At 42.2% G+C, this 16,954-nt stretch overlaps 2 protein-coding genes and 1 long non-coding RNA gene across 4 annotated transcripts in view; 1 reads left to right on the top strand and 2 right to left on the bottom strand.

The window, feature by feature from the left end:
- ppm1e (protein phosphatase, Mg2+/Mn2+ dependent, 1E) overlaps positions 1-2,583 on the bottom strand; it is a 62,125-nt gene extending 59,542 nt beyond the window's left edge. The window contains exons 1-2 of one of the 2 annotated variants that reach the window (XM_019363677.2): positions 2,335-2,583; positions 2,010-2,203 (exon numbers count right to left, since the gene is read on the bottom strand). In XM_019363677.2, the coding sequence (XP_019219222.1) occupies positions 2,010-2,194 (185 nt within the window). In that variant the 5' untranslated portion in view covers positions 2,195-2,203; positions 2,335-2,583. Of the gene's footprint in view, positions 1-2,009; positions 2,204-2,315 lie in introns of both variants that reach the window. The other variant, XM_005456158.3, reaches the window with a different exon arrangement.
- A 149-nt stretch (positions 2,584-2,732) lies between these two features.
- On the bottom strand, positions 2,733-16,937 carry LOC102079999 (uncharacterized). Its single transcript, XR_266695.1, has 2 exons — positions 16,849-16,937; positions 2,733-4,101 (listed from the first exon to the last, which is right to left on the bottom strand). It is a non-coding gene; the product is annotated as an uncharacterized LOC102079999 (long non-coding RNA).
- smg8 (SMG8 nonsense mediated mRNA decay factor) lies at positions 4,935-12,184 on the top strand. The gene is made up of 5 exons (XM_003451426.5): positions 4,935-5,968; positions 7,176-8,073; positions 8,217-8,362; positions 8,779-9,660; positions 10,918-12,184. Exons 1-5 carry the CDS (start codon positions 5,345-5,347, stop codon positions 11,128-11,130), a joined length of 2,763 nt encoding a protein of 920 aa, XP_003451474.2. The 5' UTR covers positions 4,935-5,344; the 3' UTR covers positions 11,131-12,184.
- Positions 16,938-16,954: the final 17 nt, after the last annotated feature.

Below are 16,954 nucleotides of genomic sequence, written 5' to 3'. Positions count from 1 at the left end.
TAACTAGATTAGCATTCACTGTGGGTATCATAGTATCATGAATAGATGGAAGTGTGATGTGACATTGCAAAAGATGAATGTAGATGAACGGTTAAAAAAGTGGCATCATGAAGCCTGATGAACTTAGTATTTTCACTGTCGTCATCTTGATATTTGAAACCAAATGTGATGCAAGGATCAATCCGAAGGGAAAACAAAGACACAGCATCCTCATTGGCTGGATTATTATCCTGGATGATCCTCCTTTCTAACTCTAATAATAACCATATTTTACAAAATTGACTTCATGTTTTAATCTATGACCTTAAACTAGTGATTGAGCCTAGGAAGTCATCAGGACGGCATTTACTGAGGTCATGAATCATAGACGCCCACAGTCATTTTCCCATAGACTTCCATAATCTGGACTTCTTTTTGGAACCACATGAGTCGCCCCCTGTTGGTCATTATAAAGACTGATTTAAGGTTAAAGGCACTTCTATCTTTCATGCTTTCTTTGGATATTGTAGAGGTTTCTCAAATAAAGAAGACATTAAATAAAAGCTCAATAAATTTAGAGTGGGTGGTAGCTAATTCCTCCTCTATTGTGCATCTCAGTTTGGAAACCTTTACACTCAGTGCTTATGTGTCGTACCTGCTAATAACTTGTTAGCTCCTGCTCTTTGAATATTTAAAACCAACAGGCACAGGCACGCCAGCCGATGCAGCTGCTGCTAAAGAGCATGAGTTCAACAGAAAAACCTACAGGTTTATTCAGACTGTTCCCACTCTTTGTCCTTTGGGGTTAACCTGCATGTGAAGACAGAGAGGGAGGGGGTGGCAAGCTGCGCTAGATGTTAAGTGCTGAACGGTCAGTGACCTTGTATCCGCCAGCCAAACCAACCTGGACATTGCGATAGAGACAGCATGAATGTGCGGTGACACTGATCTGGATGTGGCTGCTGCTGCAACAGGTTAAATACGCTCTGCAGAAAGCACCTGTGAGCACTCGGGGCTGTGCGTGAGTTCATCTTAACCACAGCTGGAAGAGCCTGCATGCAGACTGGTCGGTGCAGTCATTTTCAACATGCAACCATGCAGTCCCCTTGCCACTCGGTGCCCTAGATGAGTCCTTCCACCCTCTTCTTCCCAGCACAGTTTCTGCACCTATTTTGGATTCAAAAACCAGGCCAGGCAGCAGAGCTCAGGGCAGCCGTACATTTCTGTCTCAGCTTTACCGTTCATGCCAAGTTTGTTCATGCCTCAGAAGCTGGATTATTACTAATTTAACTGAGCAGCTGTTAAATTAAAAGCGTGCATGTTAGAGAAGAGTCCACTCATAAACATATCTGCACTTTGCTTCTTTTCCTTTCGGAATGGGATTGAGGTTGAGGTAAGCAGCACACATCTGTTAAATGTCACTGATATAAATGTGGTAATCTCAGTCTGCGGCCATTCATTCAGTCTGCAACTTGGATTTTAGAGCGTAACGATTCAGGCTAATAACGTAACCGGTGGGTTATTTTTAGCCCGTGAAGATGCGCTCAGCAGTGATGGCGATGGCTTCCTCCTCCTCCTACACCACAATGACGTCGAGCTGTTACGCAAAACCAGGGGTTCACCTTTTGTGGACCTACAGCTCCGACACCGCTAGCGTAAATTTCTGGCACAAAACAGGCGCAAGTGCGCAAATTAAACACGCAGAACAACACGAACACATTCCGAGGCGATGAGTCTTTTAACTTCTGCTTTAGCTTTAATTCCGCATCTGTAACGGCACTTGTCTAAACTTGATGCTGGCACACCCTGGCATGCCCAGAAGCAGGCGGCTGGCCGCCCGGGAGGGCAGCAGGCTCCGGGCATCCCGCTTCATCCTGCTCTGGACCCAGTCGGGGTCGCAGCTCCGCTCACCTGGCACAGCTCTCCACAAAGTAGAAACCCACATTTCAAAAGCACGGCCACTGACATTATCTGACTGCACAGAGACACGGAAATGACAGCATGCCACGAACAAAAAGTGGACACTTAACTATTTGTAGAGGTGCTGGAGACACAAGTCGAGGCATTCCCCCTCCACTTCGTCCTCAGACACCAGGTCCGACAAGGGGCGCGTCGGCAGCGGGTCGCCCTCCTGCAGAGGCATCCTCATCTCCCGAATAAAGAGCTCCAAGAACCGTCGGAAGGTTTTCTCCTCTGCTGCAGAGCCGGCCATCATTTCTCATTCCTGGACAGACAGAGACAGCTCCGCGCGTCAGTACACTAACTTGCCGGGCTAAGAAGAGAAGAGTCAGTACACTAACCGAACTAGTTGGACTGACAGTGCAGTACCATACTACCTGAATAAATGTGTACTACCGGACGAGCAGGGCCGTGGACTACCGGCGCGTCTGAAAGCAGCGGACCCGACTGGATGAGCGGACCGTGGCGTCTACGGTTACACTACAGGACGAGCTGTCACAAGCTGGACTGAGCCCCCATTCAGAGCCGAGCGGGAGCGCGCGCCGTGTTATCAGGGATTTCGGATGATCAGAGGGCGGTGACGTCAGAGAGACGACGCCAAAGCGGGGTCGCGAGCGCGCACGCAACGTTGCCTCCTGACGTCCCGAGACCTTTCTGAAGACATGCCATCACGATGAAGGTGATAGGTGTTTAAAGTAAACACGAGTGGAGGAAGGAATTCAGATATTTAACTCGAGTACAACAAGTACTACTAACATATCACACTCAGAATGGATTTACTATATATAGATAGATAGATATAAAATGCACTTTATTACAGCTTATACATTTTATTACAGCTTATACAGAGAACTTTATTATACTATTTAAATGTAGTTGTATTTATGTGTTTTCATTTAAATTACTATTATTGTGAGTTAGTTTTAGTGCTTTTTTAAAATATAACTTTTTCTTAAGTTGTAGTATTCTTGCAGTATTTTGGAGAACAGTACTATGACCATGTTTTAATTTACAGAATTAAGAATATATTTTGAGGAGAGCACGATGGCGTCGTCATTCGCACACAGCAAGAATGTCCTGGGGTTTGGATCCACCATCTGGCCGGGGCCTGTCTGTGTGGAGTTTGGATTTTCTCCTGAGTCTGTGTGGGTTCTCTCCGGGTACTCCGGCTTTCTCCCACAGTCCAAAGACATGCAGTTAGTGAGGTTAAGTTAACTGGTGGTTCTAATAGGTGTGAAGGTGAGTGTGACTGGTTGTCTGTCTTTCTGTGTTAGCCCTGGCTAGAGACTGAAATGATATACCACTTGATAAAGATATATCCACTTGATAAAGAAAATAACAGGAGTGATAAGAGCATGTATATTACTGAACACTGATACCTCAAACAGGAGTTATGACTTCGTTTTTTTTATCTGGATTTGTACAAACTGTCTCAAAGGGTTTTATTCACAAGTCGTAAATAACTAATACTTGTCTACTTACTTTATTTCCTTTTCCCATGAGCACACATCTGGCTAAAGTCTGGAATTCCCAGATGATTTCCCTCTCAGGGATCATTTTGGATTAATTAACTTACAGAGTGCATTTCCATGGAGAGAATAGCAGTTTACAGAGCTTAGGATAAATGTTTTAAATGTCAGAAGTGATTTACATGACCACAAGTTGCAGGTATAACCTTAATGTCACAACACACCCGGCCATAAACAGAACACAAACACACACATCTTTACATCATTTTTATACATAATGTACCCCACATTATAAATCAGCTGTCATGTTTTTGTTTTGCTCCACACGTTATAATAAATAATAATAAAAAGGTACACCTATTCAACTACTGCTTATTAATCCAAATATCTCTTATCAGCCAATCACATGGAATCAACTCAAACTGTTTAGGCATGTAGACCTGCTGAAGTTCAAACTGAGCATCAGAACGGGGAAGAAACGTGGCTGACGTGACTTTGAATATGACATTGCTGTTGGTGTTTGTCACACTGAATGTATGGGGGATTTTTTGGCACATTTTGGGCTCCTTATTACCAACTAAATGCCACAGCCTGAGTGACCGTGTCCATCTCTTCGTGATCACATTGTTCCCAACTTTTGTTGGCTGCCATCTTCCACCTTGTTGAATCCATGCCGTGAAGAATTAAGGCAGTTCTGAAAGCAAAAGGGAAGTTCAAATCAATACTTGCAGAGTGTGCTTAATAAAGTGGCCATGAGTGTATATCCAGATAATTACACAGCTGTCTAGATGTCTATATATATAAAATTGATCAATTCGAGTAGAACAAAAAACAGAACATTAATGAATATGTCAGGAGAAAAAAGGAAGCGAGTATCAGTCATATATTTTATTTCATTTATTTCAGCTGAAAGTGTATTTTAGTAAATCCAATCAACATTTATAACACTAAAAGCAAATCTATCCAAAGTAAACAAAAAAACATCAACATTTCAGTACAAGAAAAAACCTCATCTACTGTCAATTAAAGATATTAACAGTTAAATGCAAAACAAGAGCAGAGCTAAAACATGAGACTTACTTAAGAAAAAAACTTAGAACAAAACTTTAATGATTTTTTATGTTAGCTACTTAAAATTAGCAGTTTAATTTTTTTAATTTTGGGGTTTTTTTACAAATTAAAATTTCAGTCTCACATCATTCCTACGGTTTATATTTTGACAGTATGGTTTTGCTTTACTTTTATTTGTTGATTTTTTTTTTTACATCTGAATTAATATTTATGTCAGTTAAGGTTATTACAATTAACTAAAACTAGTATAACACTAAAACCAAGTATGAAAATAAAAAAAACAAAAACAGTTTAGTTAATGGAAAATGGTAATTAATTCGAAAAAGAAATTAGAAAAAAAGGAAACAAAAACAACTGAAAGCATATCCTGTTATTATCAAACTAACTCAAATTAAATAAAAGTATACAGAAAATATATATATATTTAATTTAGTTTTAGGTCACTAACAGCACTAGGAGGGTTTGCGGTGAATGTTTAATAAGACTGGGATGTCTATTTTCTATTTAACTTCTTAAGTCTTAGGATCCTACAAATAGCACCCATACGATGATAAAGAAAACCTAAACTACTGTCTTCTTCTTTCTTTAGCAGCTCCCTTTTAGTGGATCGTCTTCTTCCTGGTATGCTCCCATCCTAGGACAATAGCTGAAACCGAACTGATAAAATAAAATAAAATAAAATAAAATAAAATAAAATAAAATAAAATGAAAACCTCATTTAATAACTCTGTGACACAAACAGTGGTTTAAATTGGGAAGAGGAACGTTAAAGCTAATGCTGCACTGACTCGGACATTTTAGTACAAGGACCCGGAAATGATAGGGGAAAAGAGTCCGGGGTTGTTTTCATCCCCCTGGTTTTCAACATGAAGGAAGCAAACATGGCTCGTCCCGTCAGTGTGGGGGATCTACTACAAGCAGACCTCCTGGAGGATGCTGCTTACCGGGAAGAGGGGCTGTGTGTGGTCGGTATTTTCGGTAAAAGCAACATGCAGCCCGGCGCGCTGAAGGAGTCTCTGATCAACACACTGGCGGACAAGCACCTTTTCTCGATGTTCGGCGGACCGGAGGACGGCGGCACGCCTAGCAGCCACATCCAGGCTTTTTATAACCAGGAGAACCGGGTGCTGTACCTCCTACTCTCCTCCGTCTGCGACAGCCGACAGCTGCTGCGGGCCTGCCTGTCTCTGGACACCGGGAGCGGACACTCTGACGCCCACGACTTCTGGAAGGGCCTGGAGCGGCAGCACTGCCTCCACCTGCTCTACATGTTCTCCGTGTGTCACGTCCTGTTGCTTGTCCACCCCAACCAGACCTTCGACGTGACCTACGACCGGCTCTTCCGAGCTCTGGACGCTCTGCGGCAGAAGGTTCTGCCTCTGATCCGGGCTGCCATCAAAGACTCCCCGGTGTCCAAAGAGTGGAAGCTGAACTGCCGGCCCTGCCCTCCACGGCTCCTCTTCGTCTTCCAGATGAACGTCACTCTGAAGGTCTGCTCTCTAACAAGTCCTTATTCGCTCTCATTTATATATGCACTTTATATTAAATCTGAAATATTGATATATATCTTAATATAGTTACAGTGCTGTGAAAAAGTCTTTTCCCCTTTCCTGATTTCTTTGGGGGTGGTTTTAGCGTATTGGTCACACTTACATGCTTCAGATCATTAACAAAAAATGAACATTAGATAACCGGAGTTAACACAAAATACTGTTTTAAAGTGATGATTTCATTTATAAGGGGGAAAAAAGGTTATCCAAACCTACCGAGGCCTTGTGTGATAAAGGAATTGCTCCCTAAACCTAGTAACTAATGTGCCAGCAAGAACTGCAATCAAGCGTTTATGATAACTGGCAGTGAGTCTTTAATTGTTTTCATTGTTCAGCAGTGATTTTCTCCTTTGAACCCCTCCATGAATGCTATTTTTGCTCTTTGCTCTTTTTTACTGTTGAGTCATTAACTCTGACCTTAACTGAGGTAAGTGAGGCCTGCAGATCTTTAGTTGTTGTTCTGGGTTCTTTTGGGACCTGCTGGAAGATTCATTGATGTGTTCTTGGATTCATTTTGGTAGATTCAACACTCCTGGGAAGTCCCCCCAGGAGTCCCAAAGCCTTAGAAATGGCTTTTTAACTCTTTTCAGACTGATAGCGGTCAATGACTTTGTTTCTCAGCTGTTTCTTTAGATTGTGGCATAACATGTTGCTTTTTGAGATTTTTTTTAGCCTGCTTATTTTTTTGTCAGACAGGTTCTGGTCAGGCAGCAATTCAGCCTGAGTGTGGCTGAAAATGTGGGTAATTGCAGGTAATTCATGATTCAACATGGGGGACAATTACTTTTCCCTTAATAACTGAAATCATGATTTAAGAACTGAATTTTGTGTTTACTTGAGTTATCTAATGACCAATTCTAAAACCATTTGTTTGATCTGAAACATTTAAGTGTGACAAACATGCAACAAAACAGGAAATCAGGTCAATATGTTTTGATGGCACTGTTTGTTTTGTCTTTTAACACAGAATTTTGACTTTGAGTAAAATTATGACAGTTCCACTGTCCATAGGAAATTTTGCAAAAATGTTTCAGAAACTGTCAAATTTTTCTTTAATAAACGATCACACCATCAAGCTGATGAGCTATAAGAACTCAGGGCAGCCATATGAATAAAAATGATGTCGTCTTTGTTTGTTATTCTAAAGGTTTCTGCAAACGGCTCAGAGTCAAACCCTGACAAACCTAAGAAGCACTCCCCCAGGCGGAGGCTTCAGCACGCCTTGGAAGACCAGATTTATCGCATCTTCCGTAAAAGCCGAGTTCTCACCAACCAGAGTAGCAACTGCTTGTTCACGGTGCCCGCCAACCAGGCGTTTGTGTACGTGATCCCAGCACTAGATGAGGACCCCTTAGGTGCATTGCTCGGTCAGCTGCGGTCCAACTGCATGTTGTCTGAGCAAGACTCCTCCGTGTCCGTGTCGGGGCCGAGGCGCTATCAGCAGATGCGGCATTCAGCTCGGCACCCGAGCAGCAGCGGAGACTCAGGCAGCATATCGATGGGCAGTCAGCTGGTGGACTGCAGCTTGAAGGAATTCCTCTGGCAGCATGTCGACCTGGTGCTCACCAAAAAAGGTTTCGATGACAGCGTCGGCCGCAACCCGCAGCCTTCGCACTTTGAGCTGCCGACCTACACCAAATGGGTCCAGGTCGCCTCCAGACTCCACCAGGTCCTCATCAAAAACACAGACGAAGAAATGGCTGAGCTAGCCACAAAAGTGCAAAGCCAGGTGAAGGTTTTGGAGGGTTTTCTCGACGCTGACACAAAGTTCTCTGAGAACAGGTGCCAAAAAGCTCTGCCTCTGGCTCACAGCGCCTACCAGTCCAATCTCCCCCATAACTACACAACCACGGTCCATAAAAACCAGTTGGCTCACGCTCTGCGGGTGTACAGCCAGCACGCTCGAGGCGTGGCTTTCCAACGCTACGCTTTGCAGCTTCATGAGGACTGCTACAACTTTTGGAGCAACGGACACCAGCTGTGTGAGGAGCGAAGTCTGACTGACCAGCACTGTGTTCACAAATTCCACCTGCTGCCTCAGCCAGGTGAGGGCATCATTTTCCTCGGCACAAGTTTGAGGAGGGCCCCTTTAATGCACTTTTTTCATTGAGTATTTCACATAATTGTTGTAGCTCTAACACTAAAATAAAATAAAAAAAAGTGAGAAATCTGACACTTAATTCCACAGGAGAAAAGCCTGACATGGATCACAACCCACCAATCATGAATCACAACAGTAGGGGGCGCTCCACCAGCTCCTGTAACTGTGGACGGAAACAAGCTCCCCGTGAGGATCCTTTTGACATCCAGGCAGGAAATTACGACTTCTACCAGGTCAGGATTTACTCCACATGGGTCCTGCTGAGGACCACAGAGGGGCACAGGCTCTCTGCTCTGTCAGTGTTTCTACATATAGCTGTGAAATACTCAGACACAAAATTTTGAGGGAAATATCTCAATCTGTAGCTGATAACGGGTCCATTATCAGCTCGGGTAGTACACTGTGAGCTTTTAGAGATTTTCTTATTGAAAATGGTTAAAAAATGGCTGTAAGAGCCATGAAAGTGAAGTAAAAACAGAAATGTCATATTTATGTCAGACGTATGGTTCATCTCTGCGAGATTATCCCTTCACATTGTTCAGTTTTCTCATATCATTGTAAAAACACTGTTTCTTTAAATTGTATATCTAAAACACAACATGTAATCACCCACAAGTATTTGCTTGTTAACTGTCTTTTTCCTGAGTAGATGCTGGAGGAGAAATGCTGCGGGAAGCTGGAGAGGATTGAGTTTCCAGTGTTCCAGCCCAGCACTCCTGACCCAGCCCCGGCAAACCAGGCTCAGAGAAACCCCTGTGAGGCTTCAGGATCGGGTGACGCAGAGAGGCTGAAGGAGCCCAGCACTGCCCAGAGCCACACGCCTGGAGACACCAGCCTTAGCCTGGCTCTCAGTCTAGGCCAGTCTACAGACAGCTTGGGGCCCTACGGGGACGGAGACGGAACCGAAACACAAGTCCAGCAAAAGAGGCCGAGCCTTGTTGACCGGCAGCCCTCCACTGTGGAGTACCTTCCTGGAATGATGCACTCTGGCTGCCCTAAAGGTCTCCTCCCTAAATTCTCCAGCTGGTCACTGGTGAAACTTGGCCCAGCAAAGTCATATAACTGCCACACGGGCCTGGAGCAGCCAGGTTTCCTCCCCGGCTCCTCATTCCTCTTGCCGTGGGACTTGGTGATTCGCTCCCGATCGGAGGAAGATGCAGGACTAACGGAGCCTTTGGACGGAGGCACGTCCTCGTGGCCAGCCCCCAACAAGACCCTCGTGGGAAAGCGAGGCAGCACCGGTGGGCTCGGTAGGAGTCGCAGGAGGGAAGACATGGCTCGGATCTTTGTGGGGTTCGAGTATGAAGACGGCAGGGGGAGACGCTTCATCAGCTGCGGGCCTGATAAAGTAGTGAAGGTGCTGGGGCCGGGGGGCGCTAAAGATCCTGCCACCAGGGTGCTAAACACCGACATGCCGCTGTACATCCCATCTCCCTCCCAGGGCCGTGGCTTGAAGCCCCACTTCGCCCAGTTGGCACGCCTTTTTGTTGTAGTGCCTGACGCCCCACTGGAGGTTACCCTCAACCCACAGGTAAGCAGCAGGAGGAGGCTTCAAGTCATCTCCAAACAGGGGTGCACCTGATGATGATTTAATGGTCTCTTATCTGCTGTTTAATTTCTCAGATGCTTTTGCTCCTATAGCAAAGGTTTGTTTTTTCCAACCACCAGTCTGATTTTTCAGTGATGTAAACAAAAACCATCACTCTTTTAAAAAAGGGGATTAATTTTCTGTCTGTTTTCAGTGAGTCAGCTAATTCTTTCAGCAATATGTCCATGATCACTATGTCTGGGACTCTGTAAAAGCTAAAGTTACAGTTCAAAGCTAAACTTTGAATCTTTTTTTTTCTCAGCTGGAAAAGGGGGGGAATGTGCGCTCTAAGTCAGGGACAAATTGCCACCAAAAGTTTAAGTGTCTCAGGGTCTTGTTCCCAAATAAGGGGAAGCATTAGATTGACAGATGGATTGGAGCTCTGCTGGTCCATCGTAGTCAAGAGAGAGCTGAGTGTAACCTATGGTTGCGAGCGCTGAGTAGATACTTATTGCAATGTTCAGTTCATTGCTCAACAACAGGAATGTATCACAAAATGTGCAAAGAAAAGGTTAAGATATCTGCAGCATGTCACTGTTTAGGCAGGTATGAAAGCTAAAATGAGCATGTCACAGTTTTAACAAAGACAAACCTTCAGACATGGCCGTAGTTGCAGATTCTGTTGCCATTTAACACATACATGTTTGCATATATATAACAAAAAGGAGTGAAGTCTGCCAAATGATTAATGAAGGCAACTCAAGCTGCTCTGCATCATACACTAAATTGCCTCATCCACCCATCCTGCTCTTATCTGAGGTCAGGTGGCAGATGCAGTAGGCCAAGCAGGTCATTCCAGGCGTCCTCAGCTATACTTTCCACTTTCTTCAGAGTGATCCTAGGCTTTCCCAGCCAAGATCTCAGTAAGTTCTGGGTCTGCATCAGGGTTTCCTCCCAGTTAGGAGGCATCCTAACCAGATGCCTAAACCACCTCAGCTGGTTTCCTTTGACACAGCTCTACTCCAAGCCCAGACACTCAAGTGAAGAAACAACTTTACTCTTTTGGTCACTACATGCTTCATTCTTGACCAAAAAAGCAGCAAAATTTCCCATCTCTGCATTGCTGCCTCTCCACTACCCCAGAATCCACCTGTAACCTGTTAAAGTGACAATCTTGAAGCCTAGATTTTCAGTAGTGTGGCAAAATTTTCAGGTTCAGCACTGAATAACTTTGTCTTTTGTCCTCTGCTGTGATTTCAGGTACAGCCAGGCCCTCCTCCCTGTCCGATCTTCCACCCAGAGCAGACTGAAATATCGTTGCCACCTGATGGCCTTTGGGTGCTGCGGTTTCCCTATTCCTACGCCACAGAGCGTGGTCCCTGTTACCCCCCCAAAGAGAACCAGCCCCTCAACAACTACAAGGTGCTGCGAGGTATCCTGAAGGCCACCACTGCCACCTCGCCACCGCAATAACCCTTAAGGTTTTTTTCAGGACTCCACCTTCGCAGACCCTCCCAGTGTTGTTTCTGTACATTCTGTATATTTGCAGTCACTGCAAATATTTTCTTTTTTGTTGACATGTTTTACGTTGGATGGTCTCCACAGATAAGCATTTGCACACATGCTCTGGTGTATGTGAGACTGTATTAGCTGCTCTGTAAACCGTGTTTAGTGTCAAATCCATGCATGCAATACTGTGTTGCATTTACCTCTGGCAATGCAGACGCAAATGCTGGTGTGGTCGAGCTCTTTCCTCACCAAATCCTCAGATGTGCTTGAAGTGGGCTATTTCCCAAGTGTGAAAAATAATTTGATCTGTCTCAAGTGAATGTGTGACAACAGCTTTGTACACCTACAGATTTGGACCACTGGTTCTCAGACTGTGGGACATGTTTAAGCAGAGAAAAAAAAGCCTTTAAATTAAAACTGGGATTATTTTATATTTTTATCAGTAAATAAAAATTGCAAAATGCGACCGTTTTATTGGCTTGTGCACGAGGACATGCTAGAAAAAAGTTTGAGAAGTGATTTAAATTAACTTATTTTCACTTTTTTTTGCTCCCCAGAAGACAGATCAGTGTTGCAGTGACATTAATCTTTACATCTGACGCTTGGGCACAATAATAGCACCAGGAAAAACTTCCTTCAAACTTAACTTGAGGGGGCATGGATCCTGTAGTAGCTGTTTCCAGCTAAGCTACATTTCCAGTACCAGCATCTCTGCACATTCACGCTGGCAAGCTAATGATCTAAAGTTTCCTGTCACTTGTCAAACTTCTAAAAACCTGCCCAACACAATGAACGCCTTCCAAGAGAGACTGTAAATCAAGGAGGTCGGTAGCGGTGAAGCTGTCATTAGAGCAGAGACTAGAGTCCACTGTACGTCTGAACTTTTGTTTATTTTGTTTCAGTTTGTAAAGATATCACAACACACACTATTGCTCACAAACAGATTTAATACACTGGTACCAAACTGAAAAATGTTTTTTGTTTTTTCTGTGTAAATAAAAGCAAACCAGACATTCTGTTTCATGTTATTGGAGGTGATTTTTTTTTCTCAGTGTTGTAGATGTTAAGAAAGCAAGTGCAAAAAAATACTCTTTGAGAAGTATTAATTTCCTCTTTTGCTGTCTTCATAGAACGTCTTGAGTCACCTGTCACTTCTTTATGATTCACCAGGAAAATAGGTGAAAACATTCTAAAGGAATTACATTATATAAGGTAAAACAGAGTCTGTATAAATTCTTAGATTGAAAGTTAGTATTTGTAATGATCACATTTATTCTTCAACACAGCCTGAACTTTCTTAGGGAAGCTTTCCTATAATTTCTTTAAGCAGTCTTCAGGAATACTTCTCCAGGCTTCTTGAAGGACATTCAAAGCTCTTCTTTGGATATTGGCTGCCTTTTGTTGGCTTCTCTGTCAAAATGATCCCAAACTGCTTCAGTAGTGCTGAGGTCTGAGCTCTGCGGAGGCCAATCCATGTCTGATAGTGTTCCTTTGTGTGTATTTTGATCCACCAGCAATGTAGTAAAAGCATACAAAGAGATAAAAACACACAAAGGAACACTGTTGTACCTCTCTCCTGAAAACCTCCATATACATATATATACACAGCCCTGCGACAGGCTGGCTGTCTGTCCAGGGTGTACCCTGCCTCTCGGCCTATTGTAACTGGGATAGGCTCCAGCCCCCCCCCCCGACCCTGATAAGGATAAGCGGAAGAGAATAGATGGATGAATGAATTCATCACTCCATCAGAGCTGTTGCTGCTGATTTTCAGTCCAGCTCTTGTGTAAATTGGCGCACCTCAGACTTTCCCTGTTTCCCTTTCTTAAGAATGGCTTCTTGACAGCCACCCTTCCACTGAGACCATTTCTGATGAGGCTTCAGTGAACAGGTGATGGATCAGCCGAAGGGCCAGGTGCATCTCTCAGGTCCTGTGTGAGGTCTTTGTTGGATTTTTTTTCCTGTTTCAAAAGAACATGACTTTCAGACACCGTTCTCATATATTTTAAGCTTGCCACTTCTTTTTTTGGTCCTCCACTTTTCCAGTTTCTTCAAATTCTTTAAGGACACAGTGCACACCATGCCGAGATATGGAACATTTTAACACTTTCCCTCATAAATATGACATTTGGCAGAGACCACCCTCACTAACTTCTGATACTTCATTTTGTTTTATAAGCATGTCTGAAATATGACAGAAACCAGTCAGTTCAGAAAACAGCTTCAAAGATTACTCCTAGATGGCTTTTAAGGAGTAAAGAGTATGAAATTGATGAGAAAGTCTGTCTCCACGGAAGCAAAGTATAAAGAAATGAGACTTTTGCACATTACTGATATAATAGATCATGTCAGGAATAGCACTAAGACTAACATCTTTAGAAGAGAAGCTTAATTTTCCAGGTAGGTTGTGTTTGGTTTCATGAATAGCAGTACACTTTACATCCACTAGATGGAGCTGGACTCTGGACATATTTTCACTGAACTGTAGGTTCCCACACTCATAAAAGAAGCGACTTGCACAATTTATGTGCTTCATCTTACAGAAGAATTTAGGACGTCAAATGCATAATTTTCTTCGGTATAGGTTTCTTTATACCTTTAACTATGTTTTTTTCCATTACATTTGTCTGACACAGCTCAAATTTTACAAAAAGAAAACACGATGTGCTTATAAAACAGAGACAGCACACTAGTATAATCAGACCACTCGGCTTCTGATTGTTCACAAAAATCAGTGCATAGTTTGTGTCCTTTAACACATTTTATATGTTTGTGAGTTGGTAGTTGTCAGAATACCTTTTAAATGTTTCAAGTGGTTTAACTTAAATTGCTCCCAGACACTCAGACTAAAGTACAAAAACAGGTTTGTTAATTAGTACTTAGAATTTTCTTTTTTCTTTTCCCAGTAATCATCACACAACCTCTGAAAATGATCTCATGGCCCTTTAGGGCATCATGCCGTAGTCTGGTGGACACAGAAGTAGCAGTTAAAAAAGCTTCTTAAAGACAGTTTTACATTTGTTTCTGACTGTTCTGGCGATAGAAAGAAGCAGGTGCATGCAGATGAGAGGTTAAAAACAGTAGTTTTCTTTGTGTGTGTGGGAATCCCATCTGCATTTTAACACACTCTGATTCTCAGATTTTCTCTTGGATAACAGAGAACCAGGAAGTTAATGGGCGATCTAGCTCACACACATAACCTTCAGGAATGTGCACACTAACAGGGAGGTTAATAACAAAGCCTTCGACACTGATTCAAGGTCATAAAGACTCAAGGGAACACTCAAATCTGACACTTCAGTTCAGTTAAATTTTACATTCACTGACACATTAACAGATTTTTACATTTCAAGTGACTCTTAAAATTTTTTTGCTACTTTTAAGAGTACCTTTTAAACTCATCTCACTGATAACACATCAATTGAAACTAAACACAATTTTACTTTTTCTCTCTTTAACCGACACCTAACAACCTTTCAGGACTTTCTCTGACCTTCTGCTGTCTCACTTTTTAACTCACACTTCACCTGCTTGAATTTTGATTGGCTATTAGGTCATAACAAAGTCAGTCACCAGAACTTTTCTTTTGATGCAGAGTCAGGCCTGTGAGTATTTTGCTTTTGATTCATGTCATGCCTAAACAGCATAAGTCTGGTTTCCTTTAGCTCAGTTAACCAGATTAGTGATGTGGTCCCTCAATCCTAAAACTTAAAGAAACACCCACAGTTTTTCTGAAGTCTTCTCCTTTTGCCATATGAGTATGAGAACAGTTGGTCCATCACAGCTGGTCGAATTTAGTGGAAGTGAAGAATATTTCCAAAACATATTGATCCATCAAAACAAGACTTGGTACGTGGAGCACATAGACTGTATATAAAAGATAGAAGTGGACGTGGCGGTGCCTTGAAGCTGCATTCTTTCTGATGGCCAGCAGGGGGCAACTCCTCTGCTGACAAAAGGGCATCAAGTTGTATCCAAGTCTATAGGTTCCTTTGGCTCCCTCACTCTGTGACCTCATTAAACTCAAATGTGATGAGTTTATGATCTTAATCATTAGTTTCAGGTCCTTATTGAGTACAGTATGAGGGTTTTTTAGTAAATTATTATGAAAACATCATAATTTACTACAAAAACGCTCAGCTTGAATGCTTTACTGTGCTTTATCAGTGCGTGATGTCACAGATGCCATCTTTTATATACAGTCTATGGCATGAAGTCTGGCTCCCATTTATTGAGAAATATAAAATAAATAGATAAATAACTGACCATGAGGATGTGCTACAATGAATAAAATTCCACTATGGCATACTAATTGAATCGATCGCAGTATGTTTACCTTTAAAAGGATTTAAATTTCTCGAGGGTCAAAAATATTTTTATACAGATTTTTTATAAATTGTATGAAAACGATTTTTGCATCCACATGTTGACATTTCAGATTATGGTTTCAATTTTGAGTCATTTCTTTTTTCAGGAGTTTAAGTTGTATATCAGTTGTATGTATGTCAGACATCTGATCAGGAATTGCAACTAGATGCCAGACATCCAACATTTACTTTCCATAACCACTGACAGTGTGAGGTGTTCTGCAGTAAACTGGACAAACCAACATAAATGACTCCGAGGCATCAGCATTGCACTTTTTAAAAGTGTGTTTTCTAAAATTTCTTTCATGCTTGATTATAAATTCAAAGTCAGTGCTGTAGTGCAGACATTAGCTCTGTTGCTTTGAATGTACTGATGTTAAAATGTGCAGCAGACACCTGACGATGAGTCACTGAAATGACTTTTATGTAAAACACAAAAAAGCCATTGTGCCTGCCAAATCATTAACTAACATTACTGTTGCTGTTCTTTTATTATGAGTATTATACTGTAAGAGTAACAAGCTGGAGATCTTTTACAGTCTATAGAAATTTACTTACTATTTGATTCTGTCTCAAATGGCCACCAGTGGAACTGCAGGCTTAGTCTAAAATATATAAGTTTGTATATATTAATATATAAATTTGTGAAGGGAAAAAAAAGAGTAAAAACTGATTTTTTTATGTTAAAAAAATGTCCACAAGGGGGCACTAATCCATCCCAGGCTGACATGTTTAAAGGTTTACTGACTCAACAGGTGCAAACATTTGTAACAGTCGGATTTGTTTTTGTGTTGCACTACAAAGGATGCGGCATTGGGTTAATAAAATAACAACAATGTACAATATTGTTGTTTTCGCTTTGACAAGAGTATTACTTATTGACAGTTACTTATTATTAACTGTTGATTTAGTGTCAAATTTCATCTCGTTTTGCCATCTTAAATTTAAGTTGTTGTAGTTTACTAATGATTTGGCTCATTTACAAGTAGTTTTGACTTCACTTTAACACCAACTTTAATTAAAACTTGTGCATCAGCTGCACTTTAACTCCTGTCAGTACTTTTATCTTTTACCACCTTTACAGCTTTGAATTCAACTTTTTCTGTCTTCACTCAAGCAAATCTGTGCATGCACGTTTCCTTAGCACTATTTATTTTCAGTTACAACCCGAGGGCTGGATTTAGACAGACCACCTTTTATTCGTTTTTAACTGAAACTGTCCTTCAGACAACTTCTGCAAGCAGTAAATCTGGGCATGTGTGTAAAGCAACAACAACCAGAAAAGCAGCAAAACAAACTTGAATGTTGTCCCTACCTGCGGACAGGTAGAGGAGGCGGGCGAGGGGGAAAGGAAAAGCCAGCCCACATTCAGATCACAGTTTACAGCCCAGCATTGTCTCCCATTTCTGTTCTACCACTGA

The sequence above is a fragment of the Oreochromis niloticus genome, linkage group LG10, assembly GCF_001858045.2.
Source record: "Oreochromis niloticus isolate F11D_XX linkage group LG10, O_niloticus_UMD_NMBU, whole genome shotgun sequence".
Taxonomy (NCBI): Eukaryota; Metazoa; Chordata; class Actinopteri; order Cichliformes; family Cichlidae; genus Oreochromis; species Oreochromis niloticus.
Note: the sequence above shows the minus strand (reverse complement) of the source record. Positions and strands in the feature narration are given on the sequence as shown.